The sequence below is a fragment of the Cynocephalus volans genome, chromosome 1, assembly GCF_027409185.1.
Source record: "Cynocephalus volans isolate mCynVol1 chromosome 1, mCynVol1.pri, whole genome shotgun sequence".
NCBI lineage: Eukaryota > Metazoa > Chordata > Mammalia > Dermoptera > Cynocephalidae > Cynocephalus > Cynocephalus volans.
The window spans coordinates 118,792,373-118,816,857 of NC_084460.1; the positions used below are offsets into that span (position 1 = coordinate 118,792,373).

At 40.2% G+C, this 24,485-nt stretch overlaps 1 protein-coding gene across 6 annotated transcripts in view; it reads right to left on the reverse strand.

The window, feature by feature from the left end:
* The window catches only part of SENP5 (SUMO specific peptidase 5), a 68,190-nt gene that overhangs the window by 8,476 nt on the left and 35,229 nt on the right, over positions 1-24,485 (reverse strand). For 3 of the 6 annotated variants that reach the window (XM_063107223.1, XM_063107208.1, XM_063107209.1), the window contains one exon: positions 1,468-1,605. In XM_063107223.1, the coding sequence (XP_062963293.1) occupies positions 1,468-1,605 (138 nt within the window). Of the gene's footprint in view, positions 1-1,467; positions 1,606-21,913; positions 21,999-24,485 lie in introns of those variants that run through there. The other 3 variants (XM_063107215.1, XM_063107211.1, XM_063107210.1) reach the window with 2 other exon arrangements.

A 24,485-nucleotide genomic window follows, 5' to 3' on the forward strand; every position in this document is an offset into this window, starting at 1 on the left:
TTTTTTTTCATTTATTTATTTTTTTCGTGACCGGCACTCAGCCAGTGAGTGCACCGGTCATTCTTATATAGGATCCGAACCCGCGGCGGGAGCGTCGCCGCGCTCCCAGCGCAGCACTCTACCAAGTGCGCCACGGGCTCGGCCCTATTTGTTCATTCCTAAGGCAACATAAATAAAGTTTTAATCATAAAAACTCTGTAACACTGTTTGACATTTAACAGAGCAAATATTTCTTCCTTCATTGTTTTTCTAGCCTGGAACTGTTTTAGCTGTTCATGCACATGAGTTCTGCAATATAAATTCTAGGAGGAGCTTATCAATTCTCATGCAAAATCCTCTTGGGGTGGCTCAGTTGGTTAGAGCATAGTGTTATAGCATCAAGGTCAAGGGTTTGGATCCTCATACTAGCCAGCCACCAAAAAGCAAACAAACAAACAAAAAATCCTGTTGAGAAATTGATCATGACAAAAATCGCTATTTTGGAGAGAACTGATCTCTTTCCAATAATAAGTCTATCTTTCCATCTATTCAGATTTCCTTTAAATACTTAAATAAAGCTTTACAGTTTTCATCATGAAGAACTTCCACATTTCTTGCTAGGGTATATTCCTGGGTAATTTGTTTTGTTGCTTTTGTAAATGGAATCTCTTGTTTTCAGTCACATTTTCTAACTGGTTCTTTCAGAAAAATCAGAAAAACAAGATTTTTCTTGCTTTTTTATCCTACTATCTTGTTGAACTGTTATTAACTGAACTCTAATATTTTTCCCGTTGATTCTTTAGGATTATAATTTACTCTACAGAAGTTATTTTGAAGATACAAGCCAATTTTTGTCCTAAGAGAAACCAAGGAAAACAATTTCTATCTACTTAAAAAATGTAGTTCTTTGTTTTTTAAGAGATGCAGTCTCACTGTGTTGCGCAGACTGGAGTACGGTGGCTATTCACAGGTGCTATCCCACTACTGATCAGCATGAGAGTTTTGACCCGCTGTTTCCAGCCTGGGACAATTCACCTCTCCTTAGGCAACTCGATGATCCTCCACTCCCGGGAGGTCACCATATTGATGCCAAACTTAATGAGGACACCTAATTGGTATAACGCACTATAGCTCAGAACTCCTGGGCTCAAGCAATCCTCCTGCCCCAGCCTCACACGTAGCTGGGACTATAGGCATGTGCCACCATGCCTGGCTAAGAGTAATTTTAAGGGAAAAGCTGAAAAAATTCTGACAGAATCCAAATAGGGCACATATTTCAGAGCAAGATCTAGTTCTCAGACAGCTACCTCTCCCTACTTGGAGATTCCTTTTATTGTCCTTTTCTCTACAAACATTTTAGAAGGTTTTCATGATAGAAACTGTTCCTCTATGGTACTGACTTCTGCTATTCTGTCTAGAGCTAAGATACTATTTTGGTCAATCACAAGATAACTGGGGGAAAAAAAAATAGGCAGTATATTAACTTACCTCTACACAAAACTTAAAATGAATGCCTTGGGAATCATAAAATGAAATAATTCGATTAGAGAGTGTCACAGTAATGAGAGACCAGTGGACTTCCAGGTGAATAGGAATCAACAGAAGACTCTTTTTAAACAAATCCACCTAATGAAGAAAAGAGAAAGAAATGCAGCCATCACAACAGGCTACTCAAACCAACAACACCAGGAGCTTCCATTTACTGACCTTTAACCAGCCCCAAAGTCAGAACTAGAAAGTGGTGAACCATAATTCAAACCCAAGTCTTACTATAAAGTCCATACTTGTAACTACTAAGCTATAATACACGAGAAGAAAAATGGAGATATAGAAAGTACTATCTTCCATTTAACCTACTAAACCTACGTTTAATCAACTGCCTGATATGAATTGACCCCTATTTTTATGCTTACCTAATTTGCATGTGCACATATTTGACCTACAGTCAACTCTTGTTTAGGAAAGTATCATGGTATTAGAAAACAGACTAAGGTATAAGTCTTCCTTTATTTTTTTTTAAAGACGACTGGTAAGGGGATCTTAACCCTTGACTTGGTGTTGTCAGCACCACGCTCACCCAGTGAGCTAACCGGCCATCCCTATATAGGATCCGAACCCATGGCCTTGGTGTTATCAGCACTGCACTCTCCCGAGTGAGCCATGGGCCGGCCCTAAGTCTTCCATTTTTCTACAGACTCTGTATATTCATGGGCTCTGAAGCAAGTCTGCTCAAGTTCAAATTGTGGCTCTTCCATTTAAAGGCCAGATGACTCTGGCAATTTTCTTAGTGTCTTTGTGCCCTGATTTCCTCAGATACAAACTACAGAAAACAATAGTACCTACCTTATAAAGGTGCTGAGTGTAACAAGAGAAAACATGTAAAATGCATAAAACTGCGCTTAGCTCATTACAAGTAGCCAATAAATCTTAGCTACTGTCATTCCTCACCTGGGTCTCCCAGATGTTAAAATTGAGAAAAACATCTTTGATAATACTTTACACATCTTTTATATCCAAATACGTCCCTTACAATCCTAACACATCCTTTATATCCTAACACACATCCTTTACAACCTAGAAATACTTGCTATTCCATTCAAAATCCCAGTTGTAGACTGAATGATAAAGTAGTAGGTGCTCACAAACATTTGTAAAAGAGAACACATTTCTTTTTTCAGATATTTTTTGAGAGTGTTTTAGTGATTCCTTAGGTTAAAATTACAAGTCTACTTTAAATTATATCAGATCCTCAGAAACTAATTTCTCAAGTCTTACTTCTTGCTTTCTGACATTCAGGAAATGTCCTGCTCCAAATGAATCTTATAGTAGACATGACCTTGGAGCAAAGCACTTTAGCTTTTCAGTTTCTGCATCCATAAACCTGGGGTGGAGTGGGGTGGTAGGACAGGGGGAGGTGGGAAGGAAATAGTAGATAGAATAGACAATTTGTCCTTTCCAGCTCAAAAAATTCTGAGTATCTAAAACAAGGAATCAGGGCTGGCCGATTAGTGCAGCTGGTTAGAGCAGTGTATAAAACCAAGATCAAGAGCTCGGACCCCTGTGCTGGCCAGCTGCCAAAAAAGAAAAAAGAAAATAAGGAATCATATTTAAAATGCAGTATTTAAAAAGATCAAATTTTCGTTATCAAAAAACTTTCCTTTGTAATTATAAAATATATTTTTGTATAAAAACTAGAAAAATACAGATTAAAAAATACACTTTGTATATCTTTCCAGAACTTTTTCTTCTAATAATCTTCACACACATATACACACAAAACTTTATACATATAATTAAGAATGATGTGTGTGGTAGATTGTATTAGTCATCCTAATTATTTGTTGTCCTTCCCTATAAGAAGATCATACAGATCTGCCTATTGCCATGTGACTTCTCTGCCCCTTCCAGAGGGAGAAGTATAGTCCTGCCCTGTGTTTTTCTTTAACCAATGGGATGTAATAAGCAAATGTAAAGTTACGTCATGACCAAACCGAAGCTTCAAGAGGCACCATGTGAGACTGGTATGTCTCAAGATAGGTGCTGCTCCTCCAGCCTGGATCCCATTAACAGAATAAAGAAGAAAAAACACATAATCATCTTCTTAGATGCAGGAAACACACCTGGTACAATGAATATCCATTTATTATTAATAATAAATAATAACTGGGAATTGTAGTGGATTGAATTATGTCCCCCCAAAACTCATTGATGCTTGAATTGTGTCCCCCACGTTTTATGTATTAGAAACTTAGCCCCCACTGTGATTTTTAAGAGGGTGGCAAATCCTATCATGGTAATTGAAAGGTGGAGCCTGGAAGAGGTGTTTGGATTGTAGGACCATGCCCTAGTGAATGTATTAAAAATGGTGGTCAGGGGCGTGGTTCTGAGAGCTTTAAAAGAGGAGAATCTGTCTCTCTTTGCTCTCTCTGTTTCCACCATCTTGCACCTTACCCTGGGTCACTGCCGCCACCACCAGATGGACTTTGGACTTCCCAGCCTCAAATTGTAAGCAATAAACGTCATTTTTCTTTATAAATCACCCAGTCTCAGGTATTCTGTTATAGCAACAAAAATGTACTAATACAGGAACTTAATCTGATAAAGGGTATCTATCAAAATAACCTTCAGCTGACATCATAAATAATGGTGAAAAACCAAATGCTTTCCTCCTAAGATTAAGAACAAGGTAAAGACATCCTCTCTAATTACTCTTACTCAACACTGTACCAGAAGTCCTAGCCAGTGTGATAAGGCAAGGAAAAAATGGCATACAGATTGGAAAGGAAGAAATAAAACTGTCACTAATTATAAACATTATTGTTTTTAACATTTACTTGTACATATTTGTAGGGAACAGTGTGTTGTTTTGGTGTATGCATATATTGCATAATGACTCACCTAAGGCAGACAGCATAGTTTTGTACCTGTTACTTCACTGCTTCCTTCACTCCCTCCACTTCTCCTGGCTTCTGGTAAACATTACTCTATGCTCTGCTTCTATGAAAAACTTTTTTTTTTTTTTTTTAAAGATTTTACATATGAGTGAGATCATGCAGTATTTGTCTTTCTGAGCCTAACTTACTTCACTTAACATGATAGTTTCCAGTTCCATCCATGTTGCTGCAAATGATATGATTTTATTTTTTTACAGCTGAAAAGTATTCCATTATGCATATATACACCACAGTTGCTCAATCCATTCATTTGTTGATGGGCATTAAGGTTGATTCCACCTCTTGGCTATTGTGAAGTGTTGAAATAAACATAGGAGTGCAGGTGTCTTTTTGATATATTGATTTCATTTCCTTTAGGTATATATCCAGTACTAGGATAGCTGAGTCATAAGGTAGATCTATTTTTTTTTTTTATTTATTTATTTATTTATTTATTTATTTATTTATTTTTTTAAAGATGACCGGTAAGGGGATCTTAACCCTTGACTTGGTGTGGTCAGCACCACGCTCACCCAGTGAGCGAACCGGCCATCCGTATATGGGATCCGAACCCGGGGCCTTGGTGTTATTAGCACCGCACTCTCCCGAGTGAGCCACGGGCCGGCCCAAGGTAGATCTATTTTTAATCCTCTGAGGAACCTCCATACTGTTTCCCACAATGACTATACCAATTTATATTCCCACCAACAGTGTAGAAAGGTTCCCTTTTCTCTGCATCCTCACCAGCATTCGTTATTTTCTGTCTTGTTGATAAGAGCCATTCTAACTGGGATAAGATGATATCTTGTAGTTTTAATCAGTATTTCCTGATATTAGCAATGTTCAGCATTTTTTCACGTGCCTGTTGGCCATTTGCACATCTTCTTTTGAAAAATGTTTGTTCAGGTCCTTTACCCATTGTGAAGGTTAATTCTAGATGTCAACTTGGTTAGATGAAGGAATGCTGAGAAACCTGGTTATGCAATCTTTTCAGGTGTGTCCATGAGGGTGTTTCCAGCAGAGATTAGTATGAGAGTCTGAGTGGCCTGGGTGTGAAAGACCCACCTTCAGTGTGGGAGGGAACCATCCAATCCACTGGGCGTCCGGAGAGAACAAAAGACAGAGGAAAGAGTTGAAGCTCTCTCTCTTGATCCGCTGGAGCTGGGGATACACTCTTCTCTCCTGTCCGTGGACATCAGAGCTTGAGACTCTTCAGCTTTTGGGTTCCAGAACTTACACCAAGGATACCATCAGCTTCCCTGGTTCTGAGGCCTTTGGACTTGGACTGAGCCACGCTTACTGGCATCCAGTTTATAGACGGCCTATCGTGGGACTTTTCTTCAGAGCCACATGAGCTAATTCCCCTAATAAATCCCTCTCATATAATTATAACATATCCTATTGATTCTGTCTCTCTGGAGAACCCTGACTAATACACCCATTTTTTAACTGGGTTTTTTTTTTTTTTTGCTGTTGAGTTCCTTATATATTGTGGATATTAGCCCCTTGTCTAATGTGTAGTTTGCAAACACTTTCTCCCATTCTGTAGGCTGTCTCTTCACGTTGTAGACTGTGTCCCTTGCTTTGCAAAAGCTGTTTAGTTTGATGTAGCCCCATTTGTCTACTTTTACTTTAGTTGCCTGTGTGTTTGTAGTCTTGTCCAGAAAAGCACTGCCCACTCCCATTTCATGTAGCGTTTCCCCTATATTTTCTTCTAGTAGTTTCATGGTCTCTGGTCTTAAATTTAGGTCGTTAATCTGTTTGGAGTAGATTTTTGTATGGTGAGCGATAGGGGACTAGTTTCAGTCTTCTGCATGTGAAGATTTCTCAGCAACACTTATTGAAGAAGCTGTCCTTTCCCCAGTGTATATTTTGGGCACCTATGTCAAAAATCTGTTGGCTGTAAGTGCATGGGTTTATTTCTGGGTATTCTATTCCATTCCATTGATCTATTTGTTTTTAATACCAGTACCATGCAGTCTTGGTTACTACAGCTTTACAGTATATCTTGAGGTCAAGGAGTGTGATGACTCCAGCTATGTCCTTTTTGTTCAAGATTGCTTTAGCTATATGGGATCTTTTATGGTTCCATACAAATTTTAAGATCACTTTTTTTGTTTAGAATGCCACTGGCATTTTGATAGGGATTGCGATGAATATGTAGATTGCTTTAGGTAATATGAACATTTTGGTGATGCTAATTCTTCCAATCCATGAACATGGGATATCTATCCATTTTATCTGTGTCCTCTTCAATTTCTTTCACCAAGGTTTTATAGTATTTTATCATACAGGTCTTTCTCCTCCTTGGTTAAATTTACTCCTAGATATTTCAACGTTTTGTTAACTACTGTGAATAGGATGACTTTCTTGATTTTTTCTTCTGGTATTTCGATATTTGCATATAGGAATACTACTGGTTTTTGTGTGTTGATTTTGTATCCTGCCACTATACTGGTTAGAACTTCCAGTACTATGTTAAATGAGAGTGGGGAGAATGGGCATCCTTGTCTTGCTTGTTCCAGATCTTAAAGGAAAAGCCTCTAATTTCTGTCCATTCAATATGATATTAGCTGTGGGTCTGTCATATGTGGCCTTTATTGTATAATGAAGTACGTTCCTTCTATACATAATTTGTTGAGTGTTTTTATCATGAAGGGATGTTGGATTTTATTCTGCATCTATTGAAATGACTATATGATTTTCTTTCCTTCATTCTGTTGATGTGATGTATCATGTTTATTGATTTGTGTATGCTGAACCATCCTTGCATCCCTGGGATGGATCTCACTTGGTCTTGGTGAACAATCTTTTTCATGTGCTGCTGGATTCTGTCTGCTATTATTTTGTTGAGAACATTCACATCTGTGTTCATTAGGGATACTGGTATAAAGTTTTCTTTTTTCTCATGTCTTTTTCCAGTTCTGGTATGAGCATAATGGTGGGCTCATAAAATAAGTTTGGAAGTATTCCTTCAATTTTTTTGGAAGAATTGGTATTAGTTCTTTAAATGTTGGGTAGAAAGCAGCAGTGAAGCCATCTGGTCCTGCAGTTTTCTTTGTTGGGAGACTTATTATTACTACTTCAATCTCATTACTTGTTATTGGTCCATTTAGGTTACCTAGTATTTCATGATTCAACCTTGGTAAGTTGTATGTGTCCAGGAAATTATCCATTTCTTCTAGGTTTCCCAGTTTGTTAGCATATAGCTGGTTCATAGTAGTCTCTTATGATCCTTTGTATTTCTGTGCTATCAGTTGTAATTTCTCCTTTTTCAGTTCTGATTTTATTTGAGTCTTCTTTTTATCATTAGTCTAGCTAAAGGTTTATCAATTTTATCTTTTAAAAAAACCAACACCGTTTCAAAATTTTTTTGGATGTGGGGGTGGCTGGCCAGTTCATCTTTTGTATGGTTTTTTAATCTCTAATTAAGTTACTTCTGCTCTTGATCTTTGTTATTTCTCTCCTAGTGATTTTGTGTTTGGTTTGGTCTCATTTCCCTAGTTTCTTGACATATACTGTTAGCTTGTTTATTTGAAGTCTTTCTTCATTGTTGATGTAGACATTTATTGCTATGAATGAGCTTCTTAGAACTGCTTTTGTCGTATACCATAGGTTCAGGTATTTTGTCTTTTCATATTCATTTGTCTCCAGGAATTTTAAATTTTCCTTTTTGATTTCTTCTTTGAGCCACTCATTGTTTAGGAGCATGTTATTTAATTCCCACGTATTTGTTTCCAGTTTCCCTTTTGTTGATTTCTAATTATACTCCATTATGGTTGGACATGACAGATAATATGATTTCAATTTTTAAAAATTTGTTGAGATTTGTTTTGTGACCCAACAAATGGTCTATTCTAGAGAATGTTTCATGTGCTGAGAAGAATGTTTATCCTGCGGCTGCTGGATGAAATGTTTTATAAATGTTCATCAGATCCAGTCAGCCTAGAGATTAATTCTGATGTTTCTTGGTTAATTTTGTCTGAATGATCTGTCTTTTGCTGAACATGGGGCATTAAAGTCCCCAACTACTATTGTATTGAAGTATCTCTCTCCCATTAGGTCTAATAGTAATTGCTTTATATATCTAGGTGATCTGTTATTGGGTGTATAGAATCATTATAGCCTCTCATTGTATTGATCCCTTCCTTATCTTTTTTTACTTTCCTTGGCTTAAAGTTTATTTCATTTGGTATAAGCATAGCTACTCCTGCTCTTTTTTGGTTTCCATTTGCATGAAACATGTTTTAACATCCCTTCACTTTATTTATTTATTTATTTATTTTATATTCTAACATGTTGTTGTGGAGCAATGGGAGGGAGAGGGAGAGGGGGGATAGGTTGAGAGAAGAGGAGAGGCATGGTTGGGGCCTTTGGCACCCCCCTCATTCAAACAGGGGAGCCCAGGGGGCATCAGGAGGCAGCTCGCTCATGGCTTGGCTGAATGTGGACTTGTGCGGGGAGTGTGGCTGAGGCCCTCAGCCCCCCCACCACCCATTTGGGGGACTGGTGCAATTCCAGCAGCTGCTCAGTGGTCATCAGTGGACTTGATGTGGACGTCAGGGGGGCATGGCTGAGGCCCTCGGCCCTCCTGCCACCCCTGCTTGAGAGCCCAAGGGCTTTCCGGTCCTTCTAGGTTTCATCGGTGTTCTTTGGTGGTGTTAGCCTTTATTGGTTAGTATCAGAACTTTGTCTCTGATCTGTGGGTTTTTTGTGTTTTCTTTCAGTTCTGTGTTGGATTATTCGCCATTCCCACCACTTAAACTCTGCACTGGAACTAATTTGTTGTCCTTTGCTTACTTCTAAAATGGGGGAACTTCCTGTGGGAACCAGCATTTGAGCTCTGTGGTTGAACTAAATTGCTGCTTTGGTGCTGATTCCCTGGGGAAGGGTTTTTGTGCAGCTCAGGTTTTAATGGTTGACCTTGTACGTCAACCATTCTGGGTCTTGTGAGGTCCAGTACACCTGGACTGTGTAGAAACTCTTGTTCTGGGCCTGAGTCTTTTCAATAAATTGTACCACCTGCAGTTCTATATTCCTCACCAGTCCCCACTGAGTGGGCTATGCTGATTGGAGAGATCAACTGTCCATGCTGTGCCCCAATGTTCCTCTGGTGAACCCATCTCTCCCACCACCTGCACTCCAAACACTTCCCATGGAACAGGTCATGTGCCAGTCCCTTGTGATGACTCAGCAGCCTCTGAGTGGCTCCTTTTTTCAGTTGTCTGTGGCCCCTCACTCCTATGTGGGTCCATGGGAACGATGTTAGTGGTCCTGCTGGCCTGCGGCCACCAGGGCCCTCTTCTCCCCTGCAGCCTCCAAGCAACTTCATACAAAGGGCACAGCAGCAGCTTTTGCCAGCTCTTGCTCCATGTGTTCACCAGGGCCAGCCCTGAATTGGCCATGGCTCGAAACAAAGCAGTCCTTTCTTTCCCTATTGTGACTTCTCCTGTCTTCATGCACTCCATAGGTCTCTCCTCCTCTTCTCCTGAGTTCTAGTGGCCCCAGCTTGGCAGTTCACTGCTTTTTAATAGTTGTAAATTGGTTGATTGTAAGAGAAGGTAATGCTGGGTACCGTCTACTCCGCCATCTTCATCACCATCTCCATCCCTTCACTTTCAGTCTTCTGAAAGTATGTATTTCTTTATAAGTGAAGTGAGTTTCTTGTGGGCAGCATATTATTGGTTATTGTTTTATAATCCATTCAGTGACTCTATGTCTTTTTTTTTTTTCTTGAAAAGACGACGGTAAGGGGATCTTAACCACTGACTTGGTGTTGTCAGTACTACGCTCTCCCAAGTGAGCCATGGGCCAGCCCCACTCTATATCTTTTAATTGAGGGACTTAATGCATTTACATTTAGAGTTATTACTGATATATAAAGACTTCTTACTGATATTTTGTTAGTTTTTTTCCTACTGTTTTGTAGATCCTTTTTTCTGATCTGACTGTCTTCCTTTGTCGGTGAGTAGTTTTCTCTAACAGTATATTTTGATTTCTCTCTACAGACATGATTGTTTTAAAAATCTCGTAGAATCTACAAAAAAGCTCCTAGAACTAGTGAGTGAGTTTGGAAAAATCAAAGGATACAAGATCAATATGTTAAAATCAACTGTATTTCTATATCCTAACAGCAAACAATTGGAAGGTAACCTTTTTGTTTATAGCAGTCTCAGAAATGTGAAATACTTGGGGATACCTATGAGAATATACGTATGAGACCTGTATACTAAAAATTACAAAATATTGCTGAAAAAATTAAAGGCCCAAATAAATGGAAAGATATACCACATTCATAGACTGGAAGGAAATATTCTTAGATGTCCACTCTCACAAAATTAATGTATAGATTAAATGCCATCCCTATCATAGTCCAGTAGGCTTTCCAAAAAATAGAGATTGACTAATTTTAAAATTCATATGAAAATGCAAAGGACCTAGAATTGCCAAAACAATCTGGAAAAAGAAGAGTAAAGCTGAAAGATGCTGATTTCGAGAAACACTATAAAGATACAGTAATCAAGACAGTGAGGTATTAGCATAAGAACACAGAGATCAACGTTAAGAGAACAGAAAGTCCAGAAATAGACCTATACACACATGGTCAATTGATTTTCTATGAAGGTGCCAAAGCAATTAAATTGGGAAAGAAAAGTCTTTTCAACAAATGACTGGATGTTGATAATGACCAAAAAAAGCACCCCTACGCCTACCTCACTTTTTACATAAAAGTTAATTGAGACATATCAGATATAAATGTAAAACTGAAAACTGTAAAACTATTAGAAGAAAGCGTAGAAAGCAAATATATTTTAGACCAAACATAGAAAGCAATAATTATAAAAGAAAAAAAGTAAGTTAAATTTCATCAAAATTAAAAACTTCCATTCAAGATAATAGACAAGCCACAGACTGAGAGATAGTAATCAGAAAACACAGACCTGACAAAGGGCTTATATCCAGAACATATAAAGATCTCCTACAACCAATAATAAAAAGACAAAACTTTAAAAGGGACTTCACAAGTTTCAGTTTTGCAAGATGAAAAAGTCCTATAGATTGGTTGTACAACAATGTGAATATACGTAACACTACCCAACTGTACACTTAAAAGTGGTTAAGATGGTAAATTTTAGGTTATGTGTATTTTACCACAATTAAAAAAAAAAAAGCACTCAGTACAGCGCTTGACTATAGAAAGCACTTGTTGTCACAATAATATAAGTAACTATATAATAATTTTTAAAAAGATGGTATACAAATGGTCAATAAGCACATGAAAAGGTGCTCAATGTCATTAGTCACCAAGGAAATAAAAATTAAAAGCACAATGAGACAACAGGACATAGCCATTAAAATGGTAAAATTAAAAAGAAAAATGACACCAAATGCAAGGATATGGAGCAAAGGAACTCTCATACATTGCTAGTGGGACGGCAAAACAGTACATCACTTTGGAAAACAGTTTTGACAGTTTCTTAAAAAGCTATATATACGCTTACCATACAAGCTCGTAATTCCACTTCTAGGTATTTACTGAGAAAATTGAAAATATATGTCCACACAAAGATTTGCACACAAATGTTATATGGCATTTGGGACACAACTCAAATATCCATCAGCTGGTGAATGGATGATGAAGACCTGATCTACCGATACAATGAAATACTACTCAGCAACCTAATGAAACAAACTACTGATTCATGTAGTAATATGGATGAATCTCAAAACCACTATGCTGAAGAAAACAACAAAAAATAGTACATACTATGATCCTACTTATATAATTACAGAAAATGCAAAATAACCTGTAGTGACAAAAAGCACCCTAGTAGTTGCTTGGCAGGGGGCTGGGGAAAAAAGACTGCAAAGATTACTGATAGATCTTGGATGCAGCCAGCGCCATCTTGGACACGGCCGCATCACCTTGGACACGACTCGCATCATCCCGGACACAACCAGTGCTATACTGAGCACAATATGATCACCAGTCTTTACCCTACCTCATGGTTTTCTTAGACAAAGAAAACTCTTCCACTCTCACCTGGAGGTACATCCCATCTTGACTACGTCAGCCCTACCCACCACACTAGCACCAATCGTCAGCCTTATCCTACACACCAGCACCCCCCCTCCACCTACGTTTTTCATGCCCACCAACCCATATGAACTCACATACTCCCTTTAGCAGCTGCTGCCAACCATTTTGAGTGCAGCCCGGCATATTTTTCTTCCTTTAATAAAGCTTGAATGGTAGCCGGCATTTTGACTTGTTTCTTTCATTCTGGTGCCGATACCAGGGAAGGGTCCTAGCCGGATGTCGGCTGATCCCCTCTCTTGGGTCGATTGGCTCCTGGCCGCCCTTCCTGGACCTGCCGAAACCAGATGCCCCCGGGACTCTCTCCTTTTGCCATTTCAGACCAACACATCCAACACTGGTCTAAATTCAGGGTGAGCCAGTGGGTCTGTCCTGCCTATCTCTACGGGTTCCCCCGACTATTCTCTAAGACTTCAGTCTCTACGAAGCCCAGGCACCTGGCCAGGGAACTCTTCTCATGCCCCCCAGCTATTGGAGGATGCTCCTCTAGCTGGTCAGTGGCTTTTTTTCTTGAAAAGAAAGTGAGCACCAAAGGGGATGCCCTTTGCTGGCACTCTTCTACCAGGACTAACTGCCCTTTCTCACCCTCTACACGGGATCCTCACGATCCAAACCTCCATGCCTTCGCCTCCAGGCTGTCTTCTGGCCAATTTCTTGGCCTCCAGGGAGACATTAAAATCCAAACGCCTCAATGAATCCCAGTGGCTACAAGATGGCACTCGATTTAGACACTCACCAAAATGGCAAAAGCTGTAGAGATTCCTTTATGTTTGAGCGTTCTTCTACCTCTGAACGCATTCTTCTCCCTGTCAAAACTGTCCTATGTCTCAATTTCTCCTAGCTCATGCTGGACCTCCCCTTCCAGACTCGGATCAATCTTCTGATCTGTCAGCCCTCCACATTTCTTTCTCCCTCTACCTGGCCTTGAGATGCTCATCCTCAGCCACTCAAACCCTCTTCTTCTCCCCCTTCATCACGTTAACAACCCCACCTCAGCTCTGGCTTTTTATAACCCTTCCGTGAAGTAGCTGGGACAGAAGGAATTGTCTGAGTCCATGTACAGGGAGCAGGTCTGGATGGCGGCTCAGGCACATGCTCAAAATAATAGGCGGCCTGTGGGAGCCATTGCTGTTCCTTGCACGGACCCAAATTGGAACTACCAGGCTAGCCACGGGGATCGGGGTCTCCAGGATAACATGATCACATACCTACTTCACAGCCTCCAAAAGTCTACTCACAAGTCAGTCAATTATGACAAGCTTAGAGAAATCACACAGAGATGCAATGAAAATCCCAACGAGTTCCTAACCCACCTCTCTGAGGCTTTACATCAATTCACACATACAGACACAAACTCCCTGCAGGCATGGCCCTCTTACAATCTCATTTTATTACATAATCAGCCCCTGATATTCGAAAAACCTATAAAAGAGTCAGGCCAAATACCAGCTCCTGGCTAATGCCATCTGTGGCTCACATACTCCAAAGCTGGCTGCCTCTAGGGGCAAGCCACCCGAGACCTGCCTCAAACGCGGTCAACCGGGCCACTCAGCACGGGCCTGTCATAACCCGTCCTCACTACAAACGGCCAGGTCACTGGGGGATTGACTGTGCCGCTCACCAGAGAGAGAGTGGCCCAATCCCCAACCTACAGCCTTTGGCTTCATGGCCATCCCTACCGGAGCTTCTAGGCTTTGCTGAGGAGGAGGACTGATGATGCCCAGGGCCTGAAGCCCCCACAGAGATCACCACACATGAGCCCAGGGCAACTCACCTCATAGCAGGAAAACCAATCTCTTTCATCATCTATACAGAGGCCATTTACTCTACCCTTCCTGAATATGCAGGACCAACAACCCCGTCCTCTATCACAATAGTAGGGGTCACAGGATCAGAACACTGCCCACGGATCACTCAAACCCTTTCCTACACCCTACAATACATCCAATTCACACACAAATTCTTAATAATGCCTCAATGCCCAGCCCCCTTACTGGGGGCTACTCTTCAAAGCTACTCTTACCCTAAACACTTTAACTCCAGCTACAATACTCCTGTTACAGGCCGCACCCAGATCTGGCTGCTGTGGCTTCCACCTTCCCCTCCCCCTCAGACAAGGTTAATCCCTAGTATGGGTCATTTCTTTCCCTCTATTGCTACGCACGATTCCCCTATCCTTGTTAAGTTGTGGAACCCCTCTTTGTTCCCTGATGTCCTACAGTATCCCATTGCTAACAAACACCTAATAGGCTTAAAACCTGTTGTACACAAACTCCTTTCTTCTCTTCTCTCATAGCCTACCCACTCGCCTAACAATACACCCATCCTTCCGGTTATAAAGACTAACAGCTCATACCATTTAGTGCAGGACTAATCCTGACACGTGTTGTTCCCAACAACTTATTGGGACAGTACTACCTCAGGGGGTTCGGGATAGCCCCCACTTTCTGGCCAGGCCTTAGCTCAAGACTTATCTGAACTTCCTCCAACCTCTAGCACTTGAATACAATATGTGGATGACCTCCTCCTTTGTAGCCCCTCCTATGAGAATTCACAGGCCCACACTGTAGTTCTCCTTAATTTCCTGGCCTCCAGGGGACATCGAGTGTCCCCAGCAAGGCCCACATTTCTTCTCCTTCAGTCACCTACTTGGGAGTTCACCTCACCCCCAATACCAGAGAAATAATGGTGGATGGCAAGAGCTAATTTCTGAACTCCTTACTCCTACCACAAAGAGTGAAATTCTCTCTTTCCTAGGGCTTGCAGGATATCTCTGTGTGTGGATCCCCAACTTTGGCATGCTAGCAAAGCCACTTTATAGGGCAGCCGAAGGGGATCCTGCCATTCTTTTAGATCCCACAAAGCCCATTCATTCTCCCTTCCAGTGATTAAAAGCCACTCTCCTCGCAGCCCCAGCTCTTTCTCTCCCAAACCTATCTCATCCTTTTATCCTATACATCACCGAAACCCAAAGATTTGCAGTCAGGGTTGTGGGACAAAAGGGAGGAGATATTTTCTCCCCAGTTACATACCTCTCTAAACAACTAGAAACCATAGCTTGAGAATGGGCCCTTGTTTTGCGGGCCTTGGCAGCAGCCGCCCTTTTACCACAACAAAGCTCTAAACTAACTTCTGAACAACAAACAGTCAAGACCTTCTCAGCCATAAGGCCAAGTCAATTCTTTCCCTTTCCTGCCTACAACTTACTCACCTTACTTTCATTGAAAACTCCCAGTTCTCCATTAAAACTTACCCTCCCTTAAAATCCAGCCACTCTCATCCCAGAACACTCAAGACCCTTAGAACACGATTGCATGGAGGCTTTAGACCTCTTTCTCAATACCTTTCCATACATCTCCTCACATCCCATTACATGGTTCATAGATGGGAGCACAACCTCCACGCCTGCCCGCTGGGTGGGTTATGCCATAGTAAATCTAACACAAGCTATTGAGGCTGCACAATTCCCAAAGAAGGTTGGGGTTATACACTGCAGAGGACACCAAACCTCCAATGACCCCATAGCCCAGGGAAACAAACTGGCAGATCTAACTGCAAAACAGGCTGCTCAATCACCAGCCTCCCACTCTTCCTCTCCTGCTCAGGTCCTTCTCATGGCCCCTATGCCCTTACCCCAATACACACCCCAAGAAATACAACACCTTCAACAGTTGGGAGCACAGAGAAAGGACAACTGGTATACTCTCTCTGGTCGCTATGTCCTCCCTACTACACAAGCTGAGCAAATCCTTTTAGATTTCCATAATTCAGTTCATATAGGCTATGAATCCCTACTATGCCTTCTTCAGCCCTTATATTACTCTCCCCACACGGCCAAGTTACTAAAACAAATCACTCAAAACTGTCTCTTGTGTACTCGTTGCTCCAATCCTTCCCCACCCACCAGGCCAGAGGGTACACTCCTGGCCAGGATTGGCAAACTGACTTTACTCACATGCCTCCTCACAAAAGGGACATGCTATCTTCTAACCTTAGTAAATACCTTTTCAGGTTGGGTTGAGGCTTTTCCCTGCACTTCAGAGGACGCTACAGCAGTAACGCATGCTCTCACCTCAGAAATCACCCCTCGTTTTGGCCTCCCCACCAGTCACTCACTCGCCTAAGGGCTGACCCCCTCAAACCCACAGGCCTCAGCCCCCTTGAACTTATATACAGCAGGCCTTTCACTCCCACACCTCTCCCTTCCAGCTCATCACCTTTAGGGCAGTATCTCCCTACTCTTTTGCTCATTAGCGATCTTCTTAGGGAACAGGCCAACCTTCTACTACCTCATCCTTTCCCCACCACCCCCTCAGACTTTAAACTGAGCCCAGGACAGCAAGTGTATATTAAATCCCTCTCACCATGCTGGGAAGGGCCTTATACAGTACTTCTCACAACCCCCATGGCAGTAAAAGTACTAGGAATGGCCCCCTTGGTATCACTTATCCTTGGTAAAACTACCACCTGAGACTTTACCCAAAGAATCTGTTAACACCAAGCCAGAGGGGTCCCCCTGCTCAACCCCCAACCCAACATCTACCTATACTTCATCCATTTTAGGACCCACAAAACTAAAAATCTCCAGGACCTCTGCTCTTCCCCCAATCCCAGAAAAAGGATGACCTTTCCCCCCGGTGATTATCCTCTCACTCTTGCAGGCCCACTTCACGTCCCTTGCACAAGAGCTACTATTATGCTACCTGTTCTAGTACTTGCTACAGGATTGGCAGCAGCCCCCCCCCCCCCCAAAGATGGTAACATTATAGAAGATTTCTCCTGGCACTCCTTTACCTCCTATCAGTAGGAAGCTTCTTAATTTCACTGTGACAATGTGCCCTTTAAATTCTTTTGGCTCCCTAACCCTTCGCATCCTTCCCATGTTTTTCCTCTTATCTCAATGCTCCTCCTTACCTGGAACATGGAGGTTCCAGGTCCACAGGGACGATGCAGTTCTCAGTGAATCAGACTGGTCCCCAAGCGAGTCATCTGTCTCCCACTTTGCGAGTAACTTCTTGTGGTCACCCCCCTCCCTGTTGATGCAGCCCACAACGTTTCCACAAATGTCTCTTCACTTTCCTCTAATCTCATCTCAGTGGGGATTATCAGTGTTATGCAGGGCCTGCCCATACTCTGTCTCACTAACACCAAATGCTACCACTCACTTACCCCCTCCTCATCCATGTCCTAAAACCGGAATATATTTCCTTTGTAAAACTACGTTATCCTGTTGCCTGCCACCAACTCCATTTCTTGCATATTCATTTGGCTCGCCCCTGATATCACCATCCAGACAGACGGGACTGGGACTAACTTCGGCCCCTCTCTCACAGGAAGTGCCCCTGTTCCTGTACGGCACTAATTATACCTTCTAATTGGGGCAGTGATCCTTCCTGAAACTGGGACTGGCATAGTGGACCTTGCTACTGCCTCTCAATTCTATTAAAAACTCTCAGAAGAACTAAGCATAGATAGCATCTCCTCCCTCCACCAACAGGTCACCTCACTCATGACAGTCACTTTACAGAACGGTCCGGCCCTTTACTTCCTTACAGCCGAGAAGGAAGGCACCTGCCTCTTCTTGGGGGAGGAATGCTGTTATAACATAAATGAGTCTGGGGTGATCCAAAACAACTTAAACCATTTAAAGGCAAGCATTGATCACCGATTCAAAGGGTTACAAAACACAAACACAACATGGGGGTGGCCCCAGTCACTGAACCCTTGGATACCCTGGCTTATGCCCCTACTAGGACCCCGAACTGTGCCTCATCCTACTTTTTGGCCCCTGTCTCTTTTGGTGTTTCTCTAATTCCTTACAGGAATACTCGCAGACATTCACCAACCAAAAAGGTCTCCGAATTGTTCCTGCGAGGAGGATCTCAGCCCCTCAACAACCCTTCCCCAGAGGAATACAGCCTTCCCACACAAAACCAATACCCCACCACCTAATTGTTTTACCCGCCAACATAAATCTTTTATTTTTTTTCCATATCTTCATCCATCTCCAACAGGAAGTAGCTTCAGAAGAACAAGACCTTCGCCCCTTTCCCCTTCTTCTTATACTTTAAAGGCAGGAATGATAGATCTTGGATGCAACTAGTGCAATCCTGGATGTGGCCGGTGCCATCTTGAACGCAGCCGCATCACCTTGGACTCAACTTGCATCATCCTAGACGGGACTGGCACTATATTGAATACAAAATGGCCACCAGTCTTTACCCTACCTCGTGGTTTTCTTAGACAAAGAAAACTTCCACTCCCGCCTGGAGGTACGTCCCATTTTGACTACATCAGCCCTACCCATCACACCAGCACCAATCATCAGCCTTATCCTACACACCGGCATCCCCACCACCTGCATTTTTCGTGCCCACCAACCCATATAAGCGAACACACTCCCTTTAGCAGCTGCTGCCCACCATTTTGAGCGCAGCCTGGCAGATTTTTCTTCCTTTAATAAAGCTTGAACAGTACCCAGCGTTTCAGCTCACTTTCTTTCAGTTATGAGGAACCTTTTGGAGATGATGTAATTATACTATATATTGGTTGGTGGTGGTAGTTTCGTGAGCATATTCAACTGTTAAAACTCACTAAATTGTACATTTTGAATGCATGCAGTTTATTGTAAATAAAGTACACCTCAATAAAGCTGATAAAAATAATTGAGCGGGGGTGAAGACTGGGTGGGGGTAAACAAAATAATAATGGCAGAATATTAATTCTTGAAGTTGGATGACAGATTCATGGGGATTCACTATGCTGCTCTGTTTATGTTTGAAATTATCCATAATAAAAAAGTTAATGATGTCACTGGGTTGTGGTAAAAAAAAAATGGTACGATTTCTCTTCGTTTTCTTATGAAAAATTTCAAACCTTCAAGATATGTGACAAAATAGTACCATTAATACCCATATATTGTATACTTAGATTAACCAATTCTTCTTAACCCCCTCCCCTCACACATATACACACAGTTTTTTTTTGAGGAAGACATCAATTATGACACTTCACTCCTAACTATTTTAGATGTATCACATCATGTGAACACACAAGCTATTTAACGTTGAGTAACTAATACCATCTAATGCATGGATTACCAAATCTGGCCTACAACCTGTTTTTGTAAATAAAGTTTTATTGAAACACAGCAACACCCATTCTTTAGATATTATCTATAGCTGCTTTTGTGCTGTAACAGCAGAATTGAGTAGATAAATCAGAACCATAGGGCCCGCAAAACCTGAAGTATTTACTATCTGGCTCTTTCAGAAACAGTTTGCCAACTCCTGATCTAACATATTATAGACTATAATAAAATTTCCTCTACAGTCCCCAAAATATTTCTTATGATTGCTCCCCTCCCAATCCAGGATCCAATCAAGGTTCACTCATTACATCTGTCTTTCAGTGTAGTTTTCACTTGCTTTTCCCTTTATTGTAAAGCTAAATATCTTTTCATATGTTTAAGAGTTTTTCTTTACTATAACCTTTTCATTCATATCCCCTCACCCATTTTTCTACTGGGTTGGGAGTCTTTTTCTTATTGATTTTTATAAGTCTTTTATATACTAAGGAAATTAATAGTGATATGAATTGCAAATATTTTTCTCATTTTATTATTTGTCTTTTTACATTGCTCATCATATTTTTAATGCAGAATTATTCTTCTTTTAATGTAATTGAGTTAAATCATTTTCTTTATAGCAACTGGGTTTTAGATTGTACACAGAATGGAATTCCTTACCCAGATGTTTTTTTTTTAAAGTTCTCTTATGGGTTCTGTTAGTATTTTTATTGTTTCTTTTTTTCTGCATTCAAATCCCTGGTCATTCTGTAATTTACCTTATTGTAATCTAATTTGGTGAGTAATTATTATATTTTTTCTTTAATAATAATAGTATTTTAGGCCATTAACTTTTTCTTCAAAACAGGCTTCATTATGTTCCATGATAGTTAGTAAGTTGCCCTTTACATCCTTTTCTAAATAGTATGTATATAATTTCATTTTTTATTTCCTTTTAGATCAACGGGTATATCCAGTAATGTGTGTCTGTGAAATTTCCAAATTAAGATTCTTAGCCATCTCTTATTGTTTATTTTTACTCTGACTGAATTGTTAATCAAAGAATAATGTCTGCAATAATTTTCTTTGTAGCCAAGTACATCAATTTTTACAAATGTTCCTTAGAAACAGGAATAAATGTACATTACCTTTTTGAGGGGTATAAAGTATATATCTATTAAATCAAATATATTGATTGTATTATTTCTGTTTATGACATTACTTATTTTTCTTTCTACTAGATTTATCCAATTACAATGGAGGTCTTCCACTATCACTGTATTTTATCAAGGTTTCCTTATTTCTTTTACAACTGTATTATATATACTTTGCAACTGTGTTCCTTGGTGCAAAAGGTTTATGATTGTTGTATCTTCCACATATTGAACTTTTATCATTATATAATTTGTCTTTCACCTTAAATTGTACCTCATCTGCTATAAATATTGCCTTTTCTTCTTTTTGTTTTGATACTTCTTTCTTTTGGTTTGCATTCATGTAGTACCTCTTTAAATGTCACTTTATTTTCAAATTATTTTATGAGGGTATTTTTTTGTTTTGGTGGCTGGCCAGAACGGGTTTCCAAACCCTTGACCTCAGTGTTGACCTCAACCAAGTGAGCTGACCAGCCATCCCTATTTTATGTTTATTTCTTACATTCAACAGATAGCTAGATTTTTTTTTTTTTTACTTAATCCAATCTGAGAGGATCCAGAGGATGGAAATATTTAGTTCATTTCTATTTAATGAAATTATTCATATCTGATTTTATTCCTTCACTCTAGTTATTATTATTCAGATTTTTCATGTGTATGTTCTTCCCCCCCAAATAAGATGACTGTCCATGCTGCTTATAACCTTTCCCCATCCCCTACTGTATATGATCATCTTTCCTTATGTACAAAACTTTTCCTGCTTAAGTGGTATCCTATTATATGGATGCATATTTTTAATTTGACCAATCTCCTACTACTTAGCTGTCCTCAGTTTTACTAATATAAACCTCACCATAGCCCACCCAGTTGTACAAGTCATATATTTGGAAGTCATCGTTCACACTTCCTCTCCTTCATCCCAATAACCAACCTACTGCCAAATCCTGTTAATTTTACTTCCTACATCACACTCATATTTGTCCACATCTTCCTACTCTCCTGCTATCATTCTAGCGCAAAGTACCATCAATATGAAATGGTCTCCCCACATCAACTTTGTTCCCACACTCATCCATATTCTTCAGTGCAGCTGGAGCAAACATTAAAAATTGGACAATGTTTTAGTCCATTTTGTGTTGCTATAACAGAATACCTGAAACTGGGTAATTTATAAAGAAAAGAGGTTTATTTGTCTTACGATTCTGGGACAACTGCATCTGGCACGGGCCTCAGGCTGTTTCTACTCATGGCGGAAAAGTGGCAGGCAGCTGGCAGGTACAAGCAGATCACATGGCGAGAGGAAGCAAGAGAGAGGAAGCAAGAGAGAAAGAGAGAAGGTGCCAGGGTCTTTTAAACAACAAGCTCTCGCGGGAACTAATAGAGCGAGAACTCACTCATTTATCCCCCCCTCCCCCAGGGAGAGCATTAATCCATTCAAGAGGGATCCGCCCCCACGATTCAATCACTTTCCAACACTGCCACATTGGGGATCAAAATTCCACATGAGTTTTGGAGGGGACAACACATCCAAACTCCATCAGACAATGTCACCTAAAATCTTTCAATAGATTCCTATTAATTTAGGGTGAAATCTAAAACAGAGACCTCAAGCCCTATATCTCTGGATCAGGTTCACCTCATGCCACTCTTTCTTTGCTCACTGCATTCCAGCTACCCTAGTCTTTTCCCATGCTTCTACCAGACTCAAGTCTTTCATCATTTACTCTTTCTGTCTGCAATGCGTCTCATACCCCTATGCCCCACTTACCTAGTAACTTTTTTTTGCAGCTGGCTGGTATGGGGAACCGAACCTTTGACCTTCCACTTACCTAGTTAACTTGTATTCATCCTTGGTATCTCTATTCAAATATCACTTCCTCTGAGAAACATTCTTATTCCTAGAACAGGTTAACCAACCCCCCCCCCCCAATACACTCTCATTGTACCCAGTACTTTGCTATGTAAATAGTTGTTATGCTGTATTTTTTGATTTTATTATTTTTTTTCCCAAATATTTTTGTTCCATGGTCAAATTCACAAATATAGAACCTCAATTACAGAGGGCCGATTGTATATATAAATGAGAATGGAAACATAGAGGAATATGAAGCTAACTCTATTGGGATCACAAAGTATCAATATTTGCTGAGGAAATAAGATGGAAACAAGAAGAAAGGCAAAGGCTTACCTAATACCTGAGTTCACATTCCTTGAATTCCACAATGCTAAGAACTCAGAAAAACGTCAGTAATGTGGAAGCCATATAGTCTGTTTTTAGTTCTCACCAGTAGCTCATTCATTCAACAAACATTGCTCCAGTATTACTAACTGAAACAAAACAAAGTCTCTCATACAACAGTCACTCCAGTAGAGGAGAGACTGTAAATCAGGTAGTGATAAATACTAGGAAGGAAAATAAAGTAAAATAAGGGGAAAATGCTGGGAGTACTATTTTAAATAGTACAGTCAAGGATAGCCTCTTTAGAAGAGATAGCATTTGAGCCTTAATGAAATAAGGGAGTCAGTCTTACATATATCTGAGGGAAGAACATTCTAGGCAGGGGGAACAGGAAGTGTAAACACCTTGAGACAAGTGTGTTGCAAGGAAGCCAATATCGCCAGAGCATGTGACTGAGGGAATAGGATTAACAGGAAATGTGATTTAATCTGTGTTTTTCAACTTATCAATTCTAGAAACAAATGATCTATTGACTCCCCTTTGTAAAAGATTAAAAAATCAGGTAACATCTCTCATTCCTGATTTTGTCAGTATTGCATCAGTTTGGAATGTATTTGCTATCAGAAAGCAACCAAAACCATAAGGTTTACCATCAACATATTACTCTATGATACTGATGTATCAATTTGCCTAACATTTTAAGTTAATTTCTCACTACTAAAATTAGCAATCTAATGAACAAACTTTTTTTGTACATATAGAACTTTCCTTTTTAAGATGTTACCTTAGACTAATTCCTAGTAGTTAGATTACTAACTCAAAGGACTAAAATTCACATTTGGCATGTAACATTTTAAGTCATAATATAATAGTGATTACTAATTTACTGTGTGTTTGCCCTGTGCTTAGTGGTTTACTTGCAAAACCTTGTTTAATCCTCACAACAAAGTGAATAATATGGATATTCATATTTTAAAGATGAGAAATTGAAGTTTTGAGGATTTAAGTAATTTGTTAAAGGTCCTACAGCTAGGTCAGTGGCCAAACTCAGATATGAACTAAGGTCTGATTCCTGAGTACGTTATATCTATTTCTCCAGATTTGTACTCTTCAACCACACTTCATTCATCCTGGCTCTATTGATGATTGCCTACATAGCAATGTTTAATCAGGTTTTTGTACTTTACACAAAGTTATTTCCACCCACAACTACTTAAGACAGACTCACTCTTCATTTCTCCAATCCATCCAGTATAAAAAAGTAAAAAATTACAGTATCTGTAAAGATCTATGACTCTGGAATTTGAACTTGTGGGTAATTTTGTCAAAATACCAAAAATACAATATAAATGGGCTTTTAAAAAATGTTTCTGGCATAAGCACTAAATATAGAGATAAACTGAGGTTGAAAACCACCTCAGAGATTACTCCGATTTATCATTTTTTTTGCAATAGAGCAATCTAACAGCCAGACAAGAGACTGGCCAGTTACCTCAGTTGGTTAGAGTGTGGTGCTGATAACACCAAGGTCAAAGGTTTGGATTCCTGTACCAACCAGCACCCTCCCACCCAAAAA